The sequence below is a fragment of the Somniosus microcephalus genome, chromosome 31 (genome assembly GCF_052327205.1).
Source record: "Somniosus microcephalus isolate GS21.2 chromosome 31, FLI_Smic_1.0, whole genome shotgun sequence".
In the NCBI taxonomy this organism is placed as follows: domain Eukaryota; kingdom Metazoa; phylum Chordata; class Chondrichthyes; order Squaliformes; family Somniosidae; genus Somniosus; species Somniosus microcephalus.
The window spans coordinates 25572853-25597207 of record NC_141017.1 but is presented as its reverse complement, the minus strand read 5'-3'; the positions used below and the strand labels follow the sequence as shown (position 1 = coordinate 25597207).

General features: G+C 48.6%; 1 protein-coding gene and 1 long non-coding RNA gene across 3 annotated transcripts; one reads left to right on the top strand and one right to left on the bottom strand.

Moving 5' to 3' along the window:
* Positions 1 to 1457: 1457 nt before the first annotated feature.
* LOC147097661 (uncharacterized) lies at positions 1458 to 6808 on the top strand. Of its 2 annotated transcripts, none has more exons than XR_015074299.1 (2): positions 1458 to 2443; positions 6283 to 6808. It is a non-coding gene; the product is annotated as an uncharacterized LOC147097661 (long non-coding RNA). The 2 variants fall into 2 exon arrangements; XR_015074298.1 differs by lacking the exon at positions 1458 to 2443 and adding an exon at positions 2453 to 2698.
* Positions 6809 to 12580: 5772 nt separating this feature from the next.
* Positions 12581 to 23483, bottom strand: LOC147097660 (dynein light chain Tctex-type 5-like). The gene is made up of 5 exons (XM_085971656.1): positions 23158 to 23483; positions 21117 to 21316; positions 19539 to 19652; positions 19374 to 19436; positions 12581 to 13452 (listed from the first exon to the last, which is right to left on the bottom strand). Exons 2-5 carry the CDS (start codon positions 21228 to 21230, stop codon positions 13105 to 13107), a joined length of 639 nt encoding a protein of 212 aa, XP_085827782.1. The 5' UTR covers positions 21231 to 21316; positions 23158 to 23483; the 3' UTR covers positions 12581 to 13104.
* Between the last annotated feature and the right edge of the window lie 872 nt (positions 23484 to 24355).

Genomic DNA, 24355 nt, shown 5'->3' with positions numbered 1-24355 from the left:
TTGCTGACAAATCAACAGGGCCAGAAACATTGTGCCTTCCTCATGGGAAAATCCAGGGTGGCTCCGCTGAAGCAGGTCACCATCCCGAGACTGGAATTGACGGCAGCGGTTGTTGCAGTTAAAGTTGACCAGATGATGCGTAAAGAGTTACAGCTCCCATTAGAAGAATCTGTCTTCTGGACGGATAGCACGACGGTGCTGAAGTATATAGAGAATGAGAAGATACGCTTCAAGACCTTCGTAGCAAACAGAATCTCATCCATTAGAGAAGCTACACAACCATCTCAATGGAGGTATGTAAACACCTCATTAAACCCAGCAGATCAAGCCTCACGGGGATTGAAGGCTGAAAACTTCATGAGGAGTGAAACTTGGATACAAGGCCCAAGTTATCTGCTGGAAACAGAGAGATCATGGCCAGAAAGACCAGATATGCCAAGTCAGATTACTGAAGACGACGTCGAAGTCAAGAGATCAGTCACAGTAAATTTCATAACTACGAAAGAGAACTTTGACACAGTGAACAAGCTTGTTAACCATTTCTCAGGATGGCACCAGTTGAGGAAAGCAGTTGCATGGTTTCTAAGGTTGAAAGAGTTGCTGCTACACCTGAGCGGTAAGAGAAAAGAGTACCGAGCCACTATCAGTCAGTCTGAAAGTAACCCTGATAAGCAGAGAATGCTTCTACAGCAGTATATGCATCAGCACAAGACCACATTGAGCAAGAATTCATTGACCGTGGAGGATTTGGCCAAGGCTGAGAAGGAGATAGTTTGCTTCAGTCAAAGACAAAGATACCCAGAAGAAACCGAAGCTCTACAGCAAAATACTCCAATCAAGAAAGGTAGTCATATCTACAAGCTGGACCCTACACTGCAAGATGGAGTACTGAGGGTGGGAGGGAGACTAAACAAATCTGCTATGCCAGAGGAGGCCAAGCATCCTGCTATCCTTTCTAAGGACCTCTGGGTTGCTACTCTCATTCTTCAGCATATACACCAGAGTATTGGACACAGTGGGAGGAATCACGTGCTTGCGAAGCTAAGACAAAGATACTGGATTCCAGGAGCTAATTCCGTAATAAGAAAAATACTCTCTGAATGTATTGTTTGCAGGCGGTTACACGCTAGAGCTGGGGAGCAGAAAATGGCAGACCTGCCTGAAGACCGTTTGTTACCAGACAAGCCCCCATTTACAAACGTAGGGGTGGACTATTTCGGGCCCTTCGAGGTAAAGCGAGGACGGAGCCTTGTCAAGAGATATGGTGTGCTTTTCACTTGTTTGACCATCAGAGCAGTTCATATTGAGGTGGCACACACGCTTGACACTGATTCCTGTATTAACGCCTTGCGGCGCTTTGTCTGTAGAAGAGGACAGGTGTCCATTATGCGTTCTGATAATGGCACTAATTTCGTCGGAGCGGAGAGAGAACTACGGGAAGCTATTGAAGGTTGGAATCAGCTTAAAATACAGGAAGCCATGATGCAAACAGGAATTAAGTGGATCTTCAATCCTCCGGCTGCATCCCACCACGGAGGTGTCTGGGAAAGACAGATACGCACCGTAAGAAAACTACTCAGTTCTGTACTGAAGCAGCAAGCGCTGGACGACGAGGGACTCCAAACCGTTCTGTGCGAGGTCGACGCCATCATTAATGACCGACCGATAACTAAGACATCAGATGATCCCAATGACCTCGAAGCCCTGACTCCGAACCACCTGTTGTTGTTGAAAACACAGCCAGCCATGCCCCCGGGAGTCTTCAAAAAGGAAGATCTGTATGCCCGTCGGAAGTGGAGGCAAGTTCAGTATATGTCAGACCTCTTCTGGACCAGATGGACAAGAGAATACTTACCTCTGCTACAGGAGCGTCAAAAATGGTCCAAAATAAAGAGGAACTTCATCGTCGGAGACATTGTCTTAATTGTGGACGATTCAGCCCCTAGAAATTCTTGGTTGATGGGAAAAATAATTAAGACCATGCCAGACTCCAGAGGCGTCGTTCGTCGCATCTGTTTGCAAACCAAGACCAGTACCCTGGAGAGACCGATCACAAAGCTCTGCCTGCTACAAGAAGCAGCGTGAAGAGCTCCTGAACGAAAGAAAAAAGTGGACACTCGTATTGTAAATATGTTGAACTCATTAGTTTATGACTCTTAATGTTTGAGTAATTGATATGCTTCATGTGCCTAGTCAATTAGGGGCCGGAATGTAAGAGCCATAAAAGCTTAAGAAAATACTTTAAAATAGTGGCTAAATGGCATAATACAGTTAATTTACCTGAACGACTTATTGTATTAAGAAAACCCTATTTTCTTGCTCCAGTAGTATAGTCCGACACCCCCTTCATTCTTGCCACAATGGAACAGTCCCTAAGCCACACATGGGTGCAGCCATCTTACAGTTTTAAACTGCACGTGGTGAAAGAGGCAGAAGCTGTGAGGTTTGGAGCAGTACAGTTTTTGACCGTGTTCGTTTATACGTGTTTGCTTTGTAATTCTGTTTGTTAAGTGTTATAGTAAACCGTTTAAAAGACAAAGCTACGTTTGGGAACGTTTTATTTCGACACGCGTCTACTCAATGTTAAAAGCCCCACAGCCCAGTGGCCTGCCTGTTTGGAAACTAAGAAGCGCCACTACATGGTTGATAGTGAGGAAGAAGGCTGCAGACTGAAGGAAGATATCAATGGACTGGTCAGGTGGGCAGAACAGTGGCAAATGGAATTAAATCTGGAGAAGTGTGAGGTGATGCATTTGGGGAGGGCTAACAAGGTAAGGGAATACACGAGAAAAGGTAGGACACTGAGAAGTGCAGAAGATCAGAGGGACCTTGGAGTGCATGTCCACAGATCCCTGAAGGTAGCAGGACAGGTAGATAAGGTGGTTAAGAAAGCATTCGGGATACTTGCCTTTATTAGCCGAGGCATAGAATATAAGAGCAGGTAGGTTATGCTTGAACTGTATAAAACACCAGTTAGGCCACAGCTAGAGTACTGTGTACAGTTCTGGTCACCACATTACAGGAAGGGTGTGATTGCACTAGAGAGGGTGCAGAGGAGATTTATGAGGATGTTGCCTGGGCTGGGGAATTTTAGCTATGAGGAAAGATTGGATAGGCTGGGGTTGTTTTCTTTGGAACAGAGGAGGCTGAGGGGAGACTTGATTGAGGCGTATAAAATTATGAGGGGCCTAGATAGAGTGGATAGGAAGGACCTGTTTCCCTTAGCAGAGAGGTCAATAACCAGGGGGCACAGATTTAAAGTAATTGGTGGAAGGATTAGAGGGGAGTTGAGGAGAAATGTCTTCACCCAGTGTGTGGTGGGGGTCTGGAACTCACTGTCTGAAAGGGTGATAGAGGCAGAAACCCTCATCGCATTTAAACAGTACTTGGATATGTACTTGAAGTGCTGTAACCTGCAGGGCTACGGACCAAGAGCTGGAAAGTGGGATTAGGCTGGAGAGCTCTTTTTCGTCTGGCACAGACACAATGGGCTGAATGGCCTCCTTCTGTGCCGTAAATGTCTATGATTTCATAAGAGTGAGGGAGTTCTCCCCCGTGCTCTGGATAATATTTAGCCCTTAACCAACACTGCTAAAAACCAGATGATCTGGTCATTATCACATTACTGTTTGTGGGAGCTTGCTGTGTGCAAATTGGCTGCTGCGTTTCCTACATTACAAAGGTGAAACATTTAATTGGCTGTGAAGCGTTTTGGGGTGTCCTGAGTTCGTGAAAGGCACAATATAAATATTCTCTTTAATGGAATGGGGTAAGTACGTAACTAGCTTCAGAGGAAAGCTCTGAGTGTTAGTGTACTTGGTGACTTCTACAGGGTCCCCTACTGGCTCAGTGGATAGTGGCACTGCCCAGTGTGGGAATAAGCCCCGCAGACCGGGACCTCCCAGGGCCTCATTCTCACCAATCTACCTGTCGCAGATGAATCTGTCCATGACAGTATTGGCAGGAGTGACCACCGCACAGTCCTTGTGGAGACAAAGTCCCGTCTTCACACTGAGGACACCCTCCATCGTGTTGTGTGGCACTACCACTGTGCTAACTGGCATCGCTTCAGAACAGATCTAGCAGCTGAAAACTGGGCATCCATGAGGCGCTGTGGGCCATCAGCAGCAGCAGAATTGTATTCCACCACAATCTGTAACCTCATGGCCGGGCATATCCCTCACGCTACCATTACCATCAAGCCAGGGGACCAACCCTGGTTCAATGAGGAGTGTAGAAGAGCATGCCAGGAGAAGCACAAGGTGTACCTAAAAATGAAGTGCCAATCTGGTGAACACAGGACTGCACACATACTAAACAGTGGAAACAGCATGCTATAGACAGAGTTAAGTGACCCACAAACAACAGCTCATCTCAACCACAACGATTGACTTCAATGGGGCTGAATATTGGGCGGGGCGTATAATGGGCGGCGGATGCGATACCATCCATTTTGCGTCCCCACACAAATTGAATTTCACCCCCACTGGGTCACTGAAGGTGCTGGCATATGCTACAATTCTCTTCAGCAGTACTGCGTTAAGGAGTTGGGGGGGGGGGAATCGGCCACGGTCCTTGCTCCTGACAACTATCCAGTGAGCCCTGCTGGAAAGTGTGTGGGTGGGTATTGGCAGAATTGGCTTAGCAGCGATGCCTCTACAGTCGAATAGCCCGTCCCTATCCAGGTTCACGCATGAAGAATGGCCACTTGGATGAGGTACTGGGTGGGGTGGCGGGGTGGGGTGGGGGGCGCGCAGCTGACAGCCGTGGCACTGTATTCCCGTTGGAGCCAGCACCTTCTGTGACACCATGGCAGCGAAATTCGACTTGGGGTGGGAGTGCAAAATGGACGGTATCGCATCCGTCGCCCATTCTACGCCCTGCCCGATATTCAACCCCATTGAAGTCAATCGAACCGAATAGCGGACCAGGCGTATGACGGTCGGAAGATGCGATAATGCCTGTCCTTTGCCACCCTGCTCAAGTCGAATTTCACCGCCCCATAGGTGGAATATCGTGTCCGCACAGAAAGCACAGGAAAGATTCCCGAGATCAGCAAGAAGGAGATAATCAGGTTTCAGATCATAAAAGTATGATGAATAGATAAGGAGGCAAAGCCCATTCCCAGTGGCAGACAGATTAATGGAGAGGGTAGGCTGAAAGATTCTTAAAATAATGAAGGGCTCGGGGAGTTTGTGTAGAACCAGGAATCAGAGTGAGCACTGGGGTTTGGAGCTAAAACTGATCTCAGCTGATACTTGGGGACCATCACCGAATGCAGGGAATGTTAAATGTAGGAATAATAGAAAAGCAGATTATTTTTTTAAATGGTGAGAGATTGGGAAATGTTAGCGTTCAGAGGGACCTGGGTGTCCTTGTACACGAATCACTGAAAGTTAACATGCAGGTACAGCAAGCAATTAGTATGTTGGCCTTTATTACAAGAGGATTTGAGTATAAGAGTAAAGACGTCTTACTGCAATTATATAGGGCCCTGGCGAGACCACACCTGGAGTATTGTGTACAGTTTTGGTCTCCTTACCTAAGGAAGGATATACTTGCCATAGAGGGAGTGCAACAAAGGTTCACCAGACTGGTTCCTGGGATGGGGCGATTGTCCTATGAGGACAGATTGAGTAGACTAGGCCTATATTCTCTAGAGTTTAGAAGAATGAGAGGTGATCTCATTGAAACATACAAAATTCTTACAGGGCTTGACAGGGTAGATGCAGGGAGGATGTTTGCCCTGGCTGGGGAGTCTAGAACCAGGGGTCACAGTCTCAGAATAAGGGGTCGGCCATTTAGGACTGAGATGAGGAGAAATTTCTTCACTCAGAGGATGGTGAATCTTTGGAATTCTCTACCCCAGAGGGCTGTGGAGGCTCAGTCATTGAGTATATTCAAGACAGAGATCGATAGATTTTTGGATATTAAGGGAATCAAGGGATATGGGGATAGTGCAGGAAAGTGGAGATGAGGTAGAGGATCAGCCATGATCTTATTGAATGACGGAGCAGGCTCGAAGGACCAAATGGCTGACTCCTGCTCCTATTTCTTATGTTCTTATGACTCAAGTGAAAAGGAATGGATGGGATACCTGATTAAGCAGGAAGGAAGTGCATGTGGGGTTGGTGCAGATGAGAGATATGATGGCCCAGGCAGGTCCAGTGAGATGGCCGTAGCCACATTCTTCTGTTCCTTGTTTCATTTTATTCTGTTGGGCGAAAGCCAAGAGCCGCATTCACTCCCTAAACCCTGTTTGATTTAAATTATTTTTTGCAGATCGCCAAAGATAGACAAGCGGAAGAGTCAGCATTCGTCTCTTGTGACTCAGCTGAATAGTAGAACGTCCCTGGCTCCACTCGCACTCTGACCTGATGGTCCCCACTAGGGTTCACCAGGTGGACGGTAACAGGGACCAGAGTCATTTCTGCTGCCTTATCATTAACGCGGAGCTCGTGTGGCACTCGCAGATGAGCCTTGTTGCTGCTCATTCGGTGGCATTCATTCGCTGGCCACAGTACATTCGGGCAGTAAGACTCTGAGCTGCCGATGGCCGGCCGGATGGATGGACTCTCGTCCCTCCTACCACCGAGTTCCTAATCTCGGCCCGCAAGCAGTGGGAAGCACGGCCTCGGGGAAAGTCGGAGGGACCATCACCCGGGTGGCTCGCTGGCCAGTTCTGGACTGCACACGAGGGATGGCTGGAAGTCGCTCCCTTGTCCACCTGTTGCTGTCTCCATCCGGTCGAGGAAAAAGTGCGAGAGAAAAATAGAAAAGTGACCAAATAAATCCCTAAATTCCACGATTTGCAATTGTGCAGTAACTCGTTACTCGTTACCCAAGTAATCACTCCATTTGTCAGCAATGTCAGAACTGACTAATAAACTTTTAATTCAAGTCTTTAGCTGTTTGTTCCTGATCAGGCTCATGTCCTTACGCCTGTTTTCTCACTGAGCTGACATTTTCAGACAAGGCCGCACTGGAGTGTCGATGGTTGTTACTCCTATCCCAGGTTTGATGCTCAGATCAGCTGTCTCCTGAGCTCCTGCCAGCACTTCAATGCATCCCTTTTCATTTATTTGGTGCTTTCTAATGTCAGTGACACTCCTTCCCATTGACCGCCCTTCCTTCCCACTGACAATTATTACATAAGAACATAAGACGTAGGAGCAGGAGTCGGTCATTCGGCCCCTCGAGCCTGCTCCGCCATTCAATAAGATCATGGCTGATCTGATCTTGGCCTCAACTCCACTTCCCTGCCCGATCCCTATTGATGTGCCTTCAATAACTCAAAGACAAGGAATTTAAAGGATTCAACTAAGGCTTTTAATCACTAAGAACATAGCAGCATTACAGGCCTTCCCACATCGGGCGTCTGGTAGGTATGACTCATCCGGCTCCTGAGACCTTTATATGGCAAAAGACAGGGGCGTAGCCAATACACACAATAGGAACAAAAGGGGGCGGTTCACACAATACAAGCAGGTGAAACACACAGGTAAAACACATAGGCTGATGAAGGTATATATTTCATCACACCTATAACCCTTGACTTCCTTATCATTCAAAAATCTGTCTATCTCCACCTTGAATATATTCAATGACTCCGCCTCCACAGATCTCTGGGGAAGAGAATTCCAAAGATTCACGACCCTCTGAGAGAAGAAATTCCTCCTCATTTCTTCTTCTTCTTAGGCAGTCCCTCGGAACCGTGGATGACTTGCTTCCACATTAAAAATGAGTTTGCAGGTGACTGATTAGTTTTAAATGGGTGCCCCCTTATTCTGAAATTATGCCCCCTAATTCTAGATTCCCCCACGAGCGTAAACATCCTCTCTGCATCTACCCTGTCAAGCCCCTTCAGGATCTTATGGGGGCTAAATTCGGTTGATTTGTGTCTCCCGTTAGCGCCCTAACGGGGCGCAAATCAACTAGCACCTGGGCGCAGCACCGCGAAATTCAGCGGCAGGTTAACGGCGGCGCTAACTGTTAGCGCTGTGTGGCGCTGCGCCGCCGGCAATGAAGTCATCGCCGTGCGCAGTGCCCCTCTCGCGCCCCGGCTGTAATATTGGGTAGCGCCCCCCCGACTTACCGCCAAACGCTATGCCCGCCAGGGTCAGGGGGGCCTACCTGCGGCCGGGGCAGCGCTAGTTAAAGGGGAGGTGGCGGGCAGCCATTTTTGATGCTGGCCGCCTGCCAGCACCTGCCCCTGTTGCTGTCCCCGGCCCCCGTGAAACCCCCCCCTGCGGGGTGCCGGCTGCTCTCCATGAGCCCGGCACTCCTCCTGAGTGCCGGGCTCGTTTGCCGGCACTCCTTATCCCTGGTGGTCCAGCTGGGCGCCGGGACGTGCTGCGCCAGGGCCCTCCCCTTTAATAAGGGGAGGAAGGCCTGCAGTACCGCGGCACCACGATATTGGCTTGCAGCGCCCCAAGAGGGCCGCGGGGCGCTTCCAGTAGCGCCCCTCCTCCCTCTCAGGCGCTACTTGGGAAAATCGGCCGCGGGGGCACTAACCTTTTCGGGGTGCTACGATTAGAGCCCCGGCAAAGGTAGCGCCCCGAATGGTGCTACCCAATTATTACCCCTATATGTTTCAATAAGATCCCCTCTCATTCTTCTAAATTCCAATGAGTATAGGCCCAATCTTTCTTCATAAGACAACCCCTTCATCTCTGGAATCAACCTCGTGAACCTTCTCTGAACTGCCTCCAATGCAAGTATATTATTAGCTGTCAGCCGTGGCTCAGTGGGCAGCACACTCGCCTCTGCATCAAAAGGTTTTGGGCTCAAGTCTGACTTCAGCACAAAATCAACACAGCGCTGAGAGAGTGCTGCACTGTTGGAGGTGCCGTCGTTCGGATGAGACGTTAAACCCAGGCCCCATCTGCCTTCTCGGGTGCATGTAACAGATTCCACAGCACTATTGGAATAAGAGCAGGGCAGTTCTCCCCGGTGTCCCGGCCAATATTTATCCCTCAACCAACATCACTAAAATGGATTATCTGGCCATTATCACATTGCTGTTTGCGGGAGCTTGCTGTGCGCAAATTGGCTGCCGCGTTTCCGACAGAACAACAGAACCCACATTACAAAAATTGGGTTGTAAAGCGCTTTGGGACGTCCTGAGGTCATGAAAGGCGCTATAGAAATGCAAGTCTCTCATTCTTTTCCTTTTATTATGAACCAAAACAGTGTTCAAAGGTTGTTGGCATTTTGACAAAAAGCTGTTTGCTTTGAGATGTATTTGATTGGCTGCAGATAACCCCGGCGTGACCTGTTGCCGTGAGAACAGTCTACATAAAATATGGGCTGACAATGATCTGCCTTGGCCAATGGAAATGCAGGGTCGCAAGCCAACACATCCCAGCATGTCTGGGCTTGCACACCGTGCATCCTGCTCATTCCGGCTCGTGTTTGAGGACCTCCTGCAATCCTGAGGTCATGCAAGACCTGAGTCTTTCACAACAAACCATCCCACACACGCAGTGACTGTGCCTTGAGCTGCGGCCCAGAGCGGAGCGAGAAGTAGGAAAATGTTCGCAGTATTTTAGGTCGGTCCCTGTCGAGAGCAAGCTGCACAGAATGGGTGTCGTAGCAACTGGGAGTGTAACGACCTCATCCAGCTTGTTCTGGTTCTTGCGAGTCATCCCACAGCTTTGTCGTAAAGTGTCATTTTCCTTATAATGAAACTACCTTATTTTCTCCCCCTCGTTTCCTGAAGGCGGCAACACCTTCATGGATTTTTGGACTGTAGGGGACTCAAGGGATATGGGGATCGGGCAGGAAAGTGGAGTTGAGGTAGAAGATCATCCATGATCTTATTGAATGGTGGAGCAGGCTCAAAGGACCATATGGCCTATTGCTGATCTTAATTCTTATGTTCTTAAGTTCTTATTGATCTCAAATAAACACACAAGATTCTTAGGGTGATTGACAGGGTAGATGCTGAGAGGTTGTTTCCCCCTGGCTGGAGTGTCTAGAACTAGGGGGCATAGTCTCAGGATAAGGGGTCGGCCATTTAAGACTGAGATGAGGAGGAAGATGGGCAACACGGTGGCATAGTGGTTAGCACTGTTGCCTCACAGCGCCAGGGACCCGGGTTCAAATCCGGCCTTGGGTGACTGTCTGTGTGGAGTTTGCACATTCTCCCCGTGTTTGCGTGGGCTTCCTCCGGGTGCTCCGGTTTCCTCCCACAGTCCAAAGATGTGCGGGTTAGGTTGATTGGCCATGATAAAAAAAGTGGCCCTTAGTGTTAGGGGGGATTAAATACGTGGGGTTACTGGAATAGGGTTTGGGTGGGATGGCTATCGGTGTAGGGACCGGGTGCTAGGGTTTGGATGATCAGCCATGATCTCGTTGAATGGCGGAGCAGGCTCGAAGGGCCGAATGGCCTACTCCTGCTCCTATCTTCTATGTTTCTATGAATTTCTTCACTCAGGCTACTCCTGCTCTTACTTCTTATGTTTCACGAACACCAACCTTCCTCAAGTCCCTCATCCCAGGCCGTTCTTCAATTGTCGGCCAAGATGGTGAGGCTCATAGAATTAGAAATGGCAACAAAAATATAGGCCATTCGACCCAACCAGTCCGTGCTGGTGTTTATCCTCCGTGCAAGCAGTATCCCATGTGTCCGCCCTGATCCTTTTATCCAATTTCTTTCTATTACTGTGGCTCAGTGGGCCGCACCCTCGCCTCTGAGTCAGAAGGTTGTGGGTTCAAGTCCCCCTCCAGGGACTTGAGCACAAAAATCTAGGCTGACACTCCAGTGGAGTGCTGCACTGTTGGAGGTGCTGTACTTCAGGTAAGATGTTAAACCGAGGCCCCGTCCGCTCTCTGAGGTGGATGTTAAAATATCCCATGGTACTATTGTGAAGGAAGTTATCCCTAGTGTCCTGGCCAATATTTATCCCTCAATCAACATCACAAAAACAGATTTGGTCATTATCACATTGCTGTTTGTGGGATCTTGCTGTGTGCAAATTGGCTGCGTTTCCTACATTACAACAGTGACTACACTTCAAAAGTACTTCATTGGCTGTAAAGCACTTTTGAGATGTCCTGAGGTCGTGAAAGGCGCTATAGAAATGCAAGTCTTTTTACCTATCTAAGGAAGACTATTTGTCTACAGTGACATAGCATCAAGTCCAATCCTGTCCTCATTCAACATCTGAACATGTACTTGCCAGCTAGGGTGGGGGGGGTGGTTTACTGGATAATAACCCCTGGAGCAGAACCCCTGGATGGTTTTCCCCCAATCCTAGTTCAAGGAAAAACTGGGAATTGAATCCAGGACCTTCCTGGTCTATGGGACTCGCCAGTCACTGCAGTTACCAACTGAGCCATCCAGACTTTTAAACATCAGCGCTATGACTGCTGGCTCAGGATAGAGTTTGTTCAGAGATGCAGCGATGCAAAGCATCCAGTTACCCTGAAGCCTCAGAATCTGGGAACGTGAAATAAAGGAATGGGTCTGGAAGAATCAAACTTGACTTTATTTTAATGCCACTTCTAAATTGTAAAAAAAAATCAAAAGGAACATTTAATTTCATGCAGAAACAACTCAGCAAAATACAGAGAAAAATGACATCAATTTTTTTTTATTCGTTCCTGGGATGTGGGTCTTGCTGGCAAGGCCAGCATTTATTGCCCATTCCTAATTGCCCTTGTGAAGGTGGTGGTGAGCTGTCTTCTTGAACCGCTGCAGTCCGTGCTTGGAGGGGAACTTGGAGGTGGTGGTGTTCCCATGCGCCTGCTGCCCTTGTCCTTCTAGGTGGAAGAGGTCGCGGGTTTGGGAGGTGCTGCCGAAGAAGCCTTGGCGAGTTGCTGCAGTGCATCTTGTAGATGGTACACACTGCAGCCACGGTGCGCCGGTGGTGGAGGGAGTGAATGTTTAAGGCGGTGGACGGGGTGCCCATCAAGTGGACTGCTTTGTCCCAGATGGTGTCGAGCTTCTTGAGTGTTGTTGGAGCTGCACTCATCCAGGCAAGTGGAGAGTATTCCATCACACTCCTGACTTGTGCCTTGTAGATGGTGGAAAGGCCTTGGGGAGTCAGGAGGTGAGACACTCGCCTGCAACCTTTTGGTGAGGCTTCATACGGCTTGCCGCATTAGACAGTTTCCAGTTTTCTAACATGAGCCACTGCACAATCTGATTGGCTGCGATTAGGGTCGCCAACTCTGATTGGACGTGTTACTGGAGGTTTCATCACATGACCTCCCGTCTCCAGCGGCCCCGCCCACTCAAGCGGGTTTTTGAAGTCCTCAAAGAGAAAATGAAAAGATAACGCACTGGGTTTTTTTTTGGATGTGATATTACTCCCCAGGTTGGTTGCAGCAGTGACCAGGAAATTAATCGTTCATTCCTGGAGACTCCGGGGCAATCCCGGAGGGTTGGCAAGTGACAACCCTGCCCTCCGTTTTGGGAAAATCATACAATGGGCCTTCTGAGCCATTGTGAGAGAGACCCTGGAATGAGATAGGTCGCAACCAGAAGCAGCAAACTCTCCCTCCTCCCTTCCACCGCACCGCCCCCCCTCCACCACCCCCCCCCCCACCCCGGCCCACCACCCCCCCACCCCGGGTTGCAGTTCACCATCCTCGTCAGAATACTTGCACCGTTTCATTTTCATTTTGATGAAGAAAGTGAGATATTGAAGGAGTGATTTATTAGCGTGTATTCAGAAAACAACTGAGGAACATTGGAACAGGACTGAGGCCATTCAGCCCCTCGAGCCTGTTCCGCCTTTGAATGAGATCATGGCTGATCTGTATCTTAACTCCATCGATCCGCCTTGGCTCCGTAACCCTTAATACCCTTTGCCGAACGAAAATTTTGAATTGACCCCCAGCATTTTTGGGGGGAGATTTCCGCTACCCTTTGTTTGAAGAAATGCTCCCTGACATCACCCCTGAATGCCCAAGCTCTCATTTTAAGGCTATACCCCCTTGTTACGGACTCTCCCGCACCTCCCCGCCTCACCCACCACCCTCGCATGCCAGTGGAAATAGTTTATCTCTATCTACCCTTATGATCACACTTTAATCTTCTATACTCAAGGGAATACAACCCTAGTCTATGCAAGCTCATAATTTAACCCTTTTTGCTCATTCGCAGTACACGGCAAAGATGCTGGCCGCACAGAACACGGTGCCCTTCTCGTAACAGTGCGAAACAAAGGTGTCGGCGTGGGAGTCCCAGAGAGCGCGACTGGTCAGCAGAGCGTCCTCGTTTCTCCTCTCGCCCACCGTCACGATGCACACCAGCTTGTACCTGGGCGGCAGAGCCCCCTTCGCAAATTCCTTAATTTCCTCGCTCATTTCTTTCGCCAGCCTGCCGGCGAGGGCAGGGCCGTAGGAGACGCCCCTCAGCTTGTCAGGCAGGTACTCCTCCAGGAATCTCTGAACGGGGAAGGTGCGGAATTTCTGCGGGGGTTTCGAGCTGAACGCTGGCACCTGGAAATGGGAAAGCAAGTTAGGGGGGTATTCAGACAATCCCGTAAATAGTCACAAAAGCCAAATACTCCGGATGCTGGAAATCTGATATAAAAACAGAAAGTGCTGGAAATACTCAGCAGGTCAGGCAGCATCTGTCGAGAGAGAGAAACAGAGTTAATGTTTCAGGTCGATGAACCTTTGTCAGAAAGTTCTGACGAAGGGTCATCGACCTGAAACGTTGACTCTGTTTCTCGCTCTACAGACGCTGCCTGACCTGCTGAGTATTCCCAGCATTTTCCGTAAATAGTTACATTTCTATTGTAACAGAGAGCACTTTTTCACACAAAGGGTTGGTCCAAATCGTGGAACTCACACCACCAAAAGGCTGTGGATGCTGGGGGACAATTGGAGCATTCAAGACTGAGATGGATAGATTTTTGTTGGGTAGGGGTATCAAGGGAAACGGAGCTAAGGGGGGTAAATGGAGTTGAGGTAAAGACCAACCAGGATCTAACTGAATGGCAGAACAGGCTAGAGGGGCTGAATGGCATCCTCCTGTTCCTATGATGTTCCTGACATGAATCAGTCATTCATGAAAGAAAGACTTATGAAATAATACTGAGCGGCCTACGGGTGGCGCTGTCCAGGGAGAGTATAAATACTCGGGCACGGGCCCAGCCGCAGGCCGCTCAGTATTAGATCTTAAGTTTTTCTTTCATGAATTACTGATTCATGTCAGTTCCTATTGGTTTTTTATATTTTGCTCAACCAAGTGAAGGATGGTAGTGCTGAGCAATTGAATAATTTCACTTTCCCCCACCCCCCAGCATTCTCCTTCCTATGTCAACATTAAGCAGTCCCAGGGTAGCTGTACAGCACTGGTTAGGTGCGGAGTAAGCTCCACATACTCATACCCCCCAACCTCAGAGAGCGTCCCCTACCAGTGTGCTATTTTTATACTCTGTACCCTGTGTCAGCCATGGCTCAGTGGGCAGCACTCTCTCACCTCTGATTCACAAGGTTGTGAGTTCAAGCCCCCACTCCAGAGACTTGAGCACAAAATCTAGGCTGACACTCCTAGTGCCGTATTGAGGGAGCGCCGCACTGCTGGGAAACTGAGGCCCTGTCAACCCTCTCAGGTGGATGTAAAATATCCCGTGGCACTATTTTGAAGACGAGCAGGGGAGTTCTCCCCGGTGTCCTGGCCAATATTTATCCCTCAATCAACATCTCAAAAATAGATTATCAGGCCATTATCTCATGATGTTTGTGGGACATAAGAAATAGGAGCAGGAATAGGCCACTTGGCCCCTCGAGCCTGCTCCGCCATCCAATATGATCATGCTAATCTTGGGCTCAAAGCCACTTCCCTGCCCACTCCCCATAACCCTTCACTCTCTTATCTTGCAAAAATCTGTCTATCTCCACCTTAAATGTATTTAATGACCCAGCCTCCACGACTCTCTGGGGCAGAGAATTCCACAGATTTTGGTGGATTTTGGAGGACCTTGCTGTGGGCAAATTGGCTGCCACGTTTCATACATTACAACAGTGACCACACTTCGAAATTGTGTGGTCCTGAGCTCGTGAAAGGCGCTATAGAAATGCACGTTCTTGCTTACTTTCTTCCTTTCTTTTCAAAGAGAACCAGAAATGAGTTCACACCCGCACTGCCCAACACGGATTGCCTGGTGTCAGCTGTGCTGTCGTCAGGAGGCCCACTTAGAGGCTCGGTGCTTCTCCCAGAGAGGGAGAGATGGCCAGAGAAAGAGCCGCCACCTCGCAGGGCCAGCGCCGCCTGCTGGTTGCCAACAACGTTCCCGTCAAGCTGCGGGAGTGGCCGCGCGGCGGTCTGGAGGTCCCGCACAGGCCGCTCAGCGGCTTTTAAACGGGAAAAACTGCGCCTGCGCGGAAATCTGAATGGGCTATTTACATCATGTTGCGAGAGAGGGGAAAAGGTTTGCGGCCCGTTTGTAGATCAGAGTCCGAGAGACGGAGGGAACGGCAGCAGAAAAAGAGGAAACAGCCCAGTAAAGAATTTTTTTTTACCAAGAAGAAAGTTGGCGGGAACATTGGCTGCCAACCCTCCGGGATTGGCCTGGAGTCTCCAGGAATTGCAGATTAATCTCCAGGACACTGCTGCCAGCAAGTATGTCACTGAACGGCTGCAGAGCATTCTGAAGGGGGCGGGCAAACAGTCAGAGGTCGTGGTTCACATTGGTACCAACGACATGGGTAGAAAGAGGGATGAGGTCCTGCAACAAGAACTTAGGGAGCTAGGTATCAGATTAAAAAGCAGGACCTCAAAGGTTGTAATCTCTGGATTACTCCCGGTGCCACGTGCTAGTGAGTATAGGAATAGGAGGATAGAGCAGATGAATGCGTGGCTAAAGAGTTGGTGCAGGAGGGAGGGCTTTAGTTTCCTGGATCACTGGGTCTGCTTCTGGGGAAGGTGGGACCTGTACAAGTCGGACGGGTTGCATCTGAACCGGAACAGGACCAACATCCTTGCAGGGAGGTTTGCTAGTGCTGTTGGGGGGGGTTTAAACTAACTTGGCAGGGGGGTGGGTTATGGAGTGGAGCTATAATAGGGGCTGATGCACAGCCTAATATAGAGGAAAAAACAAGTCAGCCTGGAAGGCTGAGCAAATATGTAACGGCACAAGGGAGTATGGCAAGGCTGGATGGCATTTATTTTAATGCAAGGAGTCTTGCGAGTAAGGCAGATGAATTGAAGGTGTTGATGAACACATGGGAATATGATATTGTTGCTATCACAGAGACATGGTTGAGGGAGGGGCAGGACTGGCAGCTCAATATTCCGGGGTACAGAATCTTCAGGTGAGACAGAGGGGGGTGTAAAAGAGGAGGGGGTGTCGCAATATTAATCAAGGAGCCAATTACTGCTGTAAGGAGGGATGATATCTTAGCAGGTTCCTCTAATGAGGCTATATGGGTAGAACTTAAAAACAAAAAGGAGGCAAGCACTTTGCTGGGAGTGTACTATAGGCCCCCAAACAGTCAGGGGGACATAGAGGAACAGATATGTAGGCAAATCTCAGATAAGTGTAGAAATAATAGGGTAATAATAGTACGGGGTTTCAACTTCCCCAATATTAACTGGGATAGTCAGAGTGTGAAAGGCTTAGAGGGTGCGGAATTCTTAAAGTGCATCCAGGAGAGCTTTTTGAGCTAGCATGTAGAAAGTCCTACAAGAGAGGGGGTGGTACTGGACCTAATTCTAGGGAATGTGGCCGGGAAAGTGGTAGAAGTGTTAGTAGGTGAGCACTTTGGTGACAGTGACCATAATTCGATGAGATTTAAGGTAGTCATAGAAAAGGACAAAGATGGACCGGAAATAAAGGTTCTAAATTGGGGGAAGGCCGATTTTAATATGATAAGGCAGGATCTGGCCAAAGTGGACTGGGATCAGCTACTTGTAGGAAAATCCACATCAGAGCAGTGGGAGTCTTTCAGAAAGGAAATAGAGAGAGTACAACGCCAACATGTTTCCATAAAGGTCAAGGGTGGGACCAACAAGCCCAGGGAACCCTGGATGTCAAGGGATATATAAGAATGGATTAGGGAAAAAAGGAAGGCTTTTAGCAGATACAAAGGACTAAAAACAGTGGAAGCCTTAGAAGAGTATAGAAAGTGCAGTGGGGTACTAAAAAAAGAAATTAGGAGAGCGAGGAGGGGGCATGAAAAAACACTGGCGGGCAAAATAAAGGAAAATCCCAAGGTGTTTTATAAGTATATTAAGGGCAAGAGGATAACCAGGGCAAGAGTAGGGCCCATTAGGGACCAAAGTGACAAACTGTGTGTAGAGCCGAAAGATGTAGGTGAGGTTTTAAATGAATATTTTGCATCTGTGTTCACTATGGAGAAGGACGATGTAGGCATATAAATCAGGCAGGGGGATTGTGATATACTTGAACAAATTAGTATTGAGGGAGGAGGTACTAGTGGTTTTAGCGGGCTTAAAAGTGGATAAATCCCCAGGCCCAGATGAGACGTATCCCAGGCTGCTGTGTGAGGCAAGGGAGGAGATTGCAGGGGTTCTGACACAAATTTTCAGAACCTCTCTGGCCACAGGGGAGGTGCCAGAGGACTGGAGAACAGCTAACATAGTACCATTATTCAAGAAGGGTAGTAGGGATAAACCAGGGAATTACAGGCCAGTGACCCTAACATCAGTGGTAGGGAAATTATCGGAAACAATTCTGAGGGACAAAATTAGTCTCCACTTGGAGAGGCAAGGATTAATCAAGGATAGTCAGCATGGCTTTGTCAGGGGGAGATCATGTCTAACCAATTTGATTGAATTTTTCGACGTGGTGACTAGGTGTGTGGATGAGGGTAGTGCAGTTGATGTAGTTCAGTAAGGCTTTTGACAAAGTCCCACATGGGAAACTGGTCAAGAAGGTAAGAGCCCATGGGATCCAGGGCAATTTGGCACATTGGATCCAAAATTGGCTTAGTGGCAGGAGGCAGAGGGTAATGGTCGAAGGTTGTTTTTGTGACTGGAAACCTGTGTCCAGTGCTGTACCGCAGGGACCGGTGCTGGGTCCTTTGCTGTTTGTAGTGTACATTAATGATTTAGATATGAATGTAGGAGGTATGATCAATAAGTTCGCAGATGACATGAAAATTGGTAGAGTGGTAAATAGCGAGGAGGGAAGCCTCAGGCTACAGGACGATATAGACGGGTTGGTGAGATGGGCAGAACAGTGGCAAATGGAATTTAACCCTGAAAAGTGTGAGGTGATGCATTTTGGGAGGACTAACAAGGCAAGGGAATACACTATGAATGGTAGGACCCTAGGAAGGACAGAGGATCAGAGGGACCTTGGTGTGCATGTAAATAGATCCCTGAAGGCAGCAGGACAGGTAGATAAGGTGGTTAAAAAAGCATATGGGATATTTGCCTTCATTAGCCGAGGCATAGAATATAAGAGCAGGGAGGTTATGATGGAGCTGTACAAAACGCTAGTTAGGCCACAGCTGGAATACTGTGTGCAGTTCTGGTCACTACACTATAGGAGGGATGTGATTGCATTGGAGAGGGTGCAGAGGAGATTCACCAGGATGTTACCTGAGCTGGAGTGCTTCAGCTATGAAAAGAGACTGGACAGGCTGGGGTTGTTTTCCTTAGAGCAGAGAAGGCTGAGGGGGGACCTGATTGAGGTGTACAAAATTATGAGGGACATAGATAGGGTAGATAGAAAGGAACTTTTACCCTTAGTAGAGGGGTCAATAACCAGGGGCCATAGTTTCAAGGTAAGGGGCAGGAGGTTTAGAGGGGATTTGAGGAAAAGCTTTTTCATCCAGAGGGTGGTTGGAATCTGGAACTCACTGCCTGAAAGGGTGGTCGAGGCAGGAACCCTCACAACATTCAAGTAGCATTTAGATGAGCACTTGAAACGCCATAGCATGCAAGGCTACGGACCAAGTGCTGGAAAATGGGATTAGAATAGACAGGGCTTGATGGCCGGCGTGGACATGATGGGCCGAAGGGCCTCTTTCTGTGCTGTATAACTCTATGACTCTATGACTAAAAAACCCGGGAGAAAAATATAGGGGTGTTAAAATAAAATAGTGTGTGCTTTTTTTTTCATTTCATTTGTAAAAATTTGGTGATGGGAAAAGTGAAAGTCAAGAATCATCCAATGAGGTAATGAAGAGTCTTTTTGCTTTCCGATTGGCTCGGGAAGGCGGGGCGGCGCCAGGAGGGAAATGTTGGGCGACCAATGGCGAGAGCCTGGGGAGGCGGGGCTGTTGGCGGCAGAAGGACATGTGATGAAACCTCCAGGAATACGTCCAATCAGAGTTGGCAAACCTGGCCCCCCCTGACAACGGTTACCGTAACAGCATTGGCAGAGGGGAGAGAGTGAGAGAGGATTACCCGCTCTCCCATCGAGAGAGAGAACATTACAGACCTGTTCATTTATGATCTTGGTGGCAGCTGGTTTCTTTGCAGCTATCTTCAAAGCAGTTCTTTCCTTCCAACATAAAAACAGAAAAGGTTAGTTACTCTTCGGTTTAAGCCCCTGTCGACGGCGAAGTTGGAATTCTTTACCATCAAATGTGCATTTGTCAATCACCTTCAGATTTTTTGTCAGTCTCCTGGCAACGAGAAGCCCATTGAAAGTAAAGGAGGGAGGATGTGCTTCACTCAAAACATTCCCCAGCGAGGCTCTCCCTTTCACCCTTCCAAGCTGTAAAAGAAGATTGGAGGGAGTTAAGGAATTAATTGCAGCTGCACAATGTCAGTGAGTAAAGGAGGCATGTCCCCAGTCAAGCATAGAGTTTCTAACCAGACCCTGTTCAAGGAGGGAGTGGAGAGCCTAAGTGGGAGTGTTCGAGTTTCTAAAGGACATTATGAAAGGTTTTGCTAAACTAAATAAGGAGAAACTGTTTCCAGTGGCAGGAGGGCCGGTAGCCAATGGACACAATTAAGATAATTGGCAAAAGAAACAGAGGAGATTTTTTTTTACTCGAATGTTCTGACCTGGAACGCGCTGCATGAAAGGGTGGTGGAAGCAGATTTGATAGTAGCTTTCAAAAGGGGATATATATTTGAAAAGGAAAATTTGCAGGGCTATTGGGAAGGACCGGGGGAGTGGGGCTAATTGCATAGTTCTTTAAAGAGCCAACAAAGGCACAATGGGCCGAATGGCCTCCTTCTGTGCTGCATCATTCTAAGTAGCTACCACACTAGGATGGTGCGAGCAACCGTTTGAGGGAACATCATCCTGAGACGACAGAAAATGCTGGAAAAACTCAGCAGGCCAGGCAACATCCGTAGAGACAGAGAAACAGAGTTAACGTTTCAGGTCGAAACCCTTCCTCAGTGGTTTCGACCCGAAACGTTGACTCTATTTCTCTCTCCACAGATGTTGCCTGGCCTGCTGAGTTTTTCCAGCATTTTCTGTTGTTATTTTGGATTTCCAGCATCCGCAGTGTTTTGCTACCATCCCGAGACAGCTCCTCTGAACCTCTTAGTAGCCAGAGGGGGATTAACACCAACCTGGGAGCCGGTTAAGATGCGTGCCGTGAGGAAATGGCAGGGAACATAAGAATTAGGAGCAGGAGTCGGCCATATGGCCCCTCGAGCCTGCTCCGCCATTCAATAAGATCATGGATAATCTTCGACCACTTTCCAGGCCTATCTCCATATCCCTTGATTCCCCTAGAGTCCAAAAATCTATCAGTCTCAGCCTTGAATATAAATGACTCAGCATCCACAGCCCTCTGGGGTAGAGAATTCCAAAGATTCACAACCCTCAGTGAAGAAATTTCTCCTCATCTCAGACTGAAATGGCCGACCCCTTATCCTGAGACTGTGACCCCTGGTTCTAGACTCTCCAGCCAGGGGAAACAACCTCTCAGCATCTACCCTGTCAATCCCCTTCAAAATCTTGTATGTTTCAATGAGATCACCTCTCATTTTTCTAAACTCCAGAGAGTATTGGCCCAATCTACTCAATCTCTCATCATCGGACAGCCCTCTCATCCCAGGAATCAATCTAGTGCACCTTTGTTGCACCGCCTCCAAGGCACGTATATCCTTCCTCAGATAAGGAGACACAAAACAAAAGGAAAATGAATAACTTATAAACGAGCAGCCACACCGTGCCCTTCTCATGTTATAGCTGTGCCCTAGCCGTGCCGTGCTTTACCTCTATTGTCGCTTTGCTTAGTAAAGGAATGCTGTTGGTTCTTCCTCTGTTTGAGATAGACATTCTTTTCTCTGTGCCTCGGGCAGGGACCAGGCTCTCTCTCCTTCTGTCCATGTTGGGATGTGTTGAAGCGCAGCGAAACACTTGGGCCTGCACGGAGTGCCGGAGCTACTGCTCGGACGCTTGCTTGCAGCTCGTTACTGCGACAGAGGAAAGAGTGGATTCAGCATCTCCGTCACACAACAAACTGGCCCACTTTGTCCCCGTCTGCTGGTGGTCACTTTGCCCGTGTTGATCGGTGGATGTTCAAAGAGTGAGCCAGTGGCTCAGTGGGCAGCACTCTCTCTCGCCTCTGAGTCAGAAGGTTGTGGGTGACATGAATCAGCCATTCATGAAAGAAAGACTTATGAAATTATACTGAGCAGCTTACGGGTGGCGCTGTCCAGGGAGAGTATAAATACTCGGGCACGGGCCCAGCTTGCGCAGGACATTCTTAACAGGAACTAGTGAAGGACATAACTAGACCTCCATGTTGTAAAACAGTTGATTAAAGCTTTGTTTAACGCTTAGACCAAGTGCCTAGTAGTTTTCTTACGTCAATGGGTTCAAGTCCCACTCTAGAGACTCGAGCACAATAATCTAGGCTGACCCTCCAATGCAGTGCTGAGGGAGTGCCGCACTGTCGGAGGTGCCGCCTATCGGATGAGACATTAAACCGAGACCAGGTGGACATAAAAGAAGAGCAGGGGAGCCATCCACAGTGTCCTGGGCTAATATTTATCCCTCAATCACTAAAAATAGATTATCTGGTCATTATCGCATTGCTGTGCACAAATTGGTTGTTGCGATCCCAACTTTGCAACAGTGACTACACTTCAAAAGTACTTAATTGGCTGTACTTATTGGGACATCGTGAAAGGCATAAGTTCTTTCTTTTTTCCTTTGACATTTATGGCTGATAATATGGTGTAGTATAATCCTTTAATCAAAATAAGCAGTAAAATCATGCCATTCCACTCATAGTTTCAAATGAAAAATGTATATAGGTAAATCAGGGCAGGTGTAAAGCAGCCCTTGGGTTGATAGAGTTCGTTATGTCCCACACCACAGCAACGAGCTGACACACTCCATTGTGCAGTGTTTTATCACCCCGGTCTTTGCCCTTCCTCTGCTGAAGGCACTAACTCTCGTCATAGTAAGTGCTGGCAGGCCATTCCACTGTGGGGGCATCACAGCCGAGCCCAATCCTGTCCTCACCCAACATACGCGCTCATGCATGCTCCAGCGGGCGTCACAGGACAGTGGTCAGGAATGGGTGACCTTTGTGTGGCTCCCCCTCTCCATCGCAGGGGATCTGTGACCTAATGCGGTGTTGAGGTCGAGTAACTCAGCACAGAGCAGGTCAGAGGCTGGGTATTCTGTGGCGAGTGTCTCACCTCCTGACTCCCCAAAGCCTTTCTACCATCGACAAGGCACAAGTCAGGAGTGTGATGGAATACTCTCCACTTGCCTGGATGAGTGCAGCTCCAACAACACTCAAGATGCTCGACACCATCCAGGGCAAAGCAGCCCGCTTGGTTGGCACCCCATCCACCACCTTAAACATTCACTCCCTCCACCACCAGGGTACCGTGGCTGCAGTGTGTACCATCTACAAGATGCACTGCAGCAACTCGCCGAGGCTTCTTCGGCAGCACCTTCCAAACCTGCGACCTCTTCCACCTAGAAGGACAAGGGCAGCAAGCGCATGGGAACACCACCACCTCCAAGTTCCCCTCCAAGTCACACACCATCCTGACTTAGAAGTATATCGGCCGATCCTTCATCGTCGCTGGGTCAAAATCCTGGAACTCCCTCCCTAACAGCACTGTGGGAGTACCTTCACCACACGGACTGCAGCAGTTCAAGAAGGCGGCTCATCACTACCTTCTCAAGGGCAACTCGGGATGGGCAATAAATGCCGGCCTTGCCAGCGACGCCCACATCCCCACGAATGAATTTTTAAAAAGCTTCCTGAACCTACAGACATCAGAGTTCTTACCTTATGCTCCAGTGCAAACTGGTTAAAGCCCATCTATCGATTCCTGGAGTTTCGGCTAAATAAGCACAGCTCGAGGCTTCAGTGAGTGAGTTCCTGTGAAGTCAGACCAGTAAACTGCAATTCTTATCTGTCCTTTTTAAGATTTATTTGCTGTACTCAGGACCAGCATCACAAGGCACCAATCGGGAACGCGAAGTCTTTAGATAAGATTCTGGACTAGAATGCTGCGTGGGATCCCAGTGCCACTCGGTGCTAGGCAGGGAAGGGGAGGCGAAGGAGGGGACCTTGAGTTACACATGGATCCATGAACAAGAGCTTAAAGTAAATGTTTACTCCGTGTGTTGTTAACAACTTCAGTACTTGGAAAGCAATCAATCAGCGGCTGAACAGGATGAGACAGAAGCCCAGTTGGCATCTGTCAAACATTCAGACCCCTTGTTAAAAGTAAATATTTGCACTTTTTCAATGTAAAAACTTCTGAGTTATGGAGTTGACATAGCTGAGCAATCCAAACTTACGACAGCCATCTCATTATTCAACTGAACTGTGGTTACAGCTCTCAATGAAAGATGAAGACAACAATGAGGTTTTGGATTTCGGGGTCAGCCACTGTTCAGAAATTAGATCCTGGAACCAAGTAAATATGTATTTAAATGGGAAGCGTACTGCGCTGAGTCATCGCATCATTGTACAAGTTATTCAGAGCAACACCTGAACATTTAGTGCGCTGTAACTAACACCAACCACAACCACAAGGAGCTCACAGGCTTCTTTGTCACAACATTCGCTCGGCTGTCTCTGCTACTTCCCCCGCCCACCACCCCGCACCCTCCCATCCTCCCCCTTAGCCATCCAGCCAAACTTCCCTCCAGGCTGCCCCTTGGCTCAGCTCTGAACCTGCGTCTTCCTCCTGTCTCCCCTCTCGTGCCCTTCCTGATGAACCCCCGCCGTCATCACCCTCTTCCTCAAAAACATGAGCCAAACCGACCTCAGCTCCTCTGTGTTTGCAATCTACACCTTCGACATCCCTTTTCCCTCCAACCTCCTTGACTGTGTTGGCGCCTCCCCTAATCCGTGCCCATCTCTCCCACAACTCCATGCTTGAATCTCTCCAATCAAGTTTCCACCCCTCCCACAGCACTGAAATGGCCCTAATCAAAGTCACTGATGAAATTCTCTGTGACTGTGACCACACCAA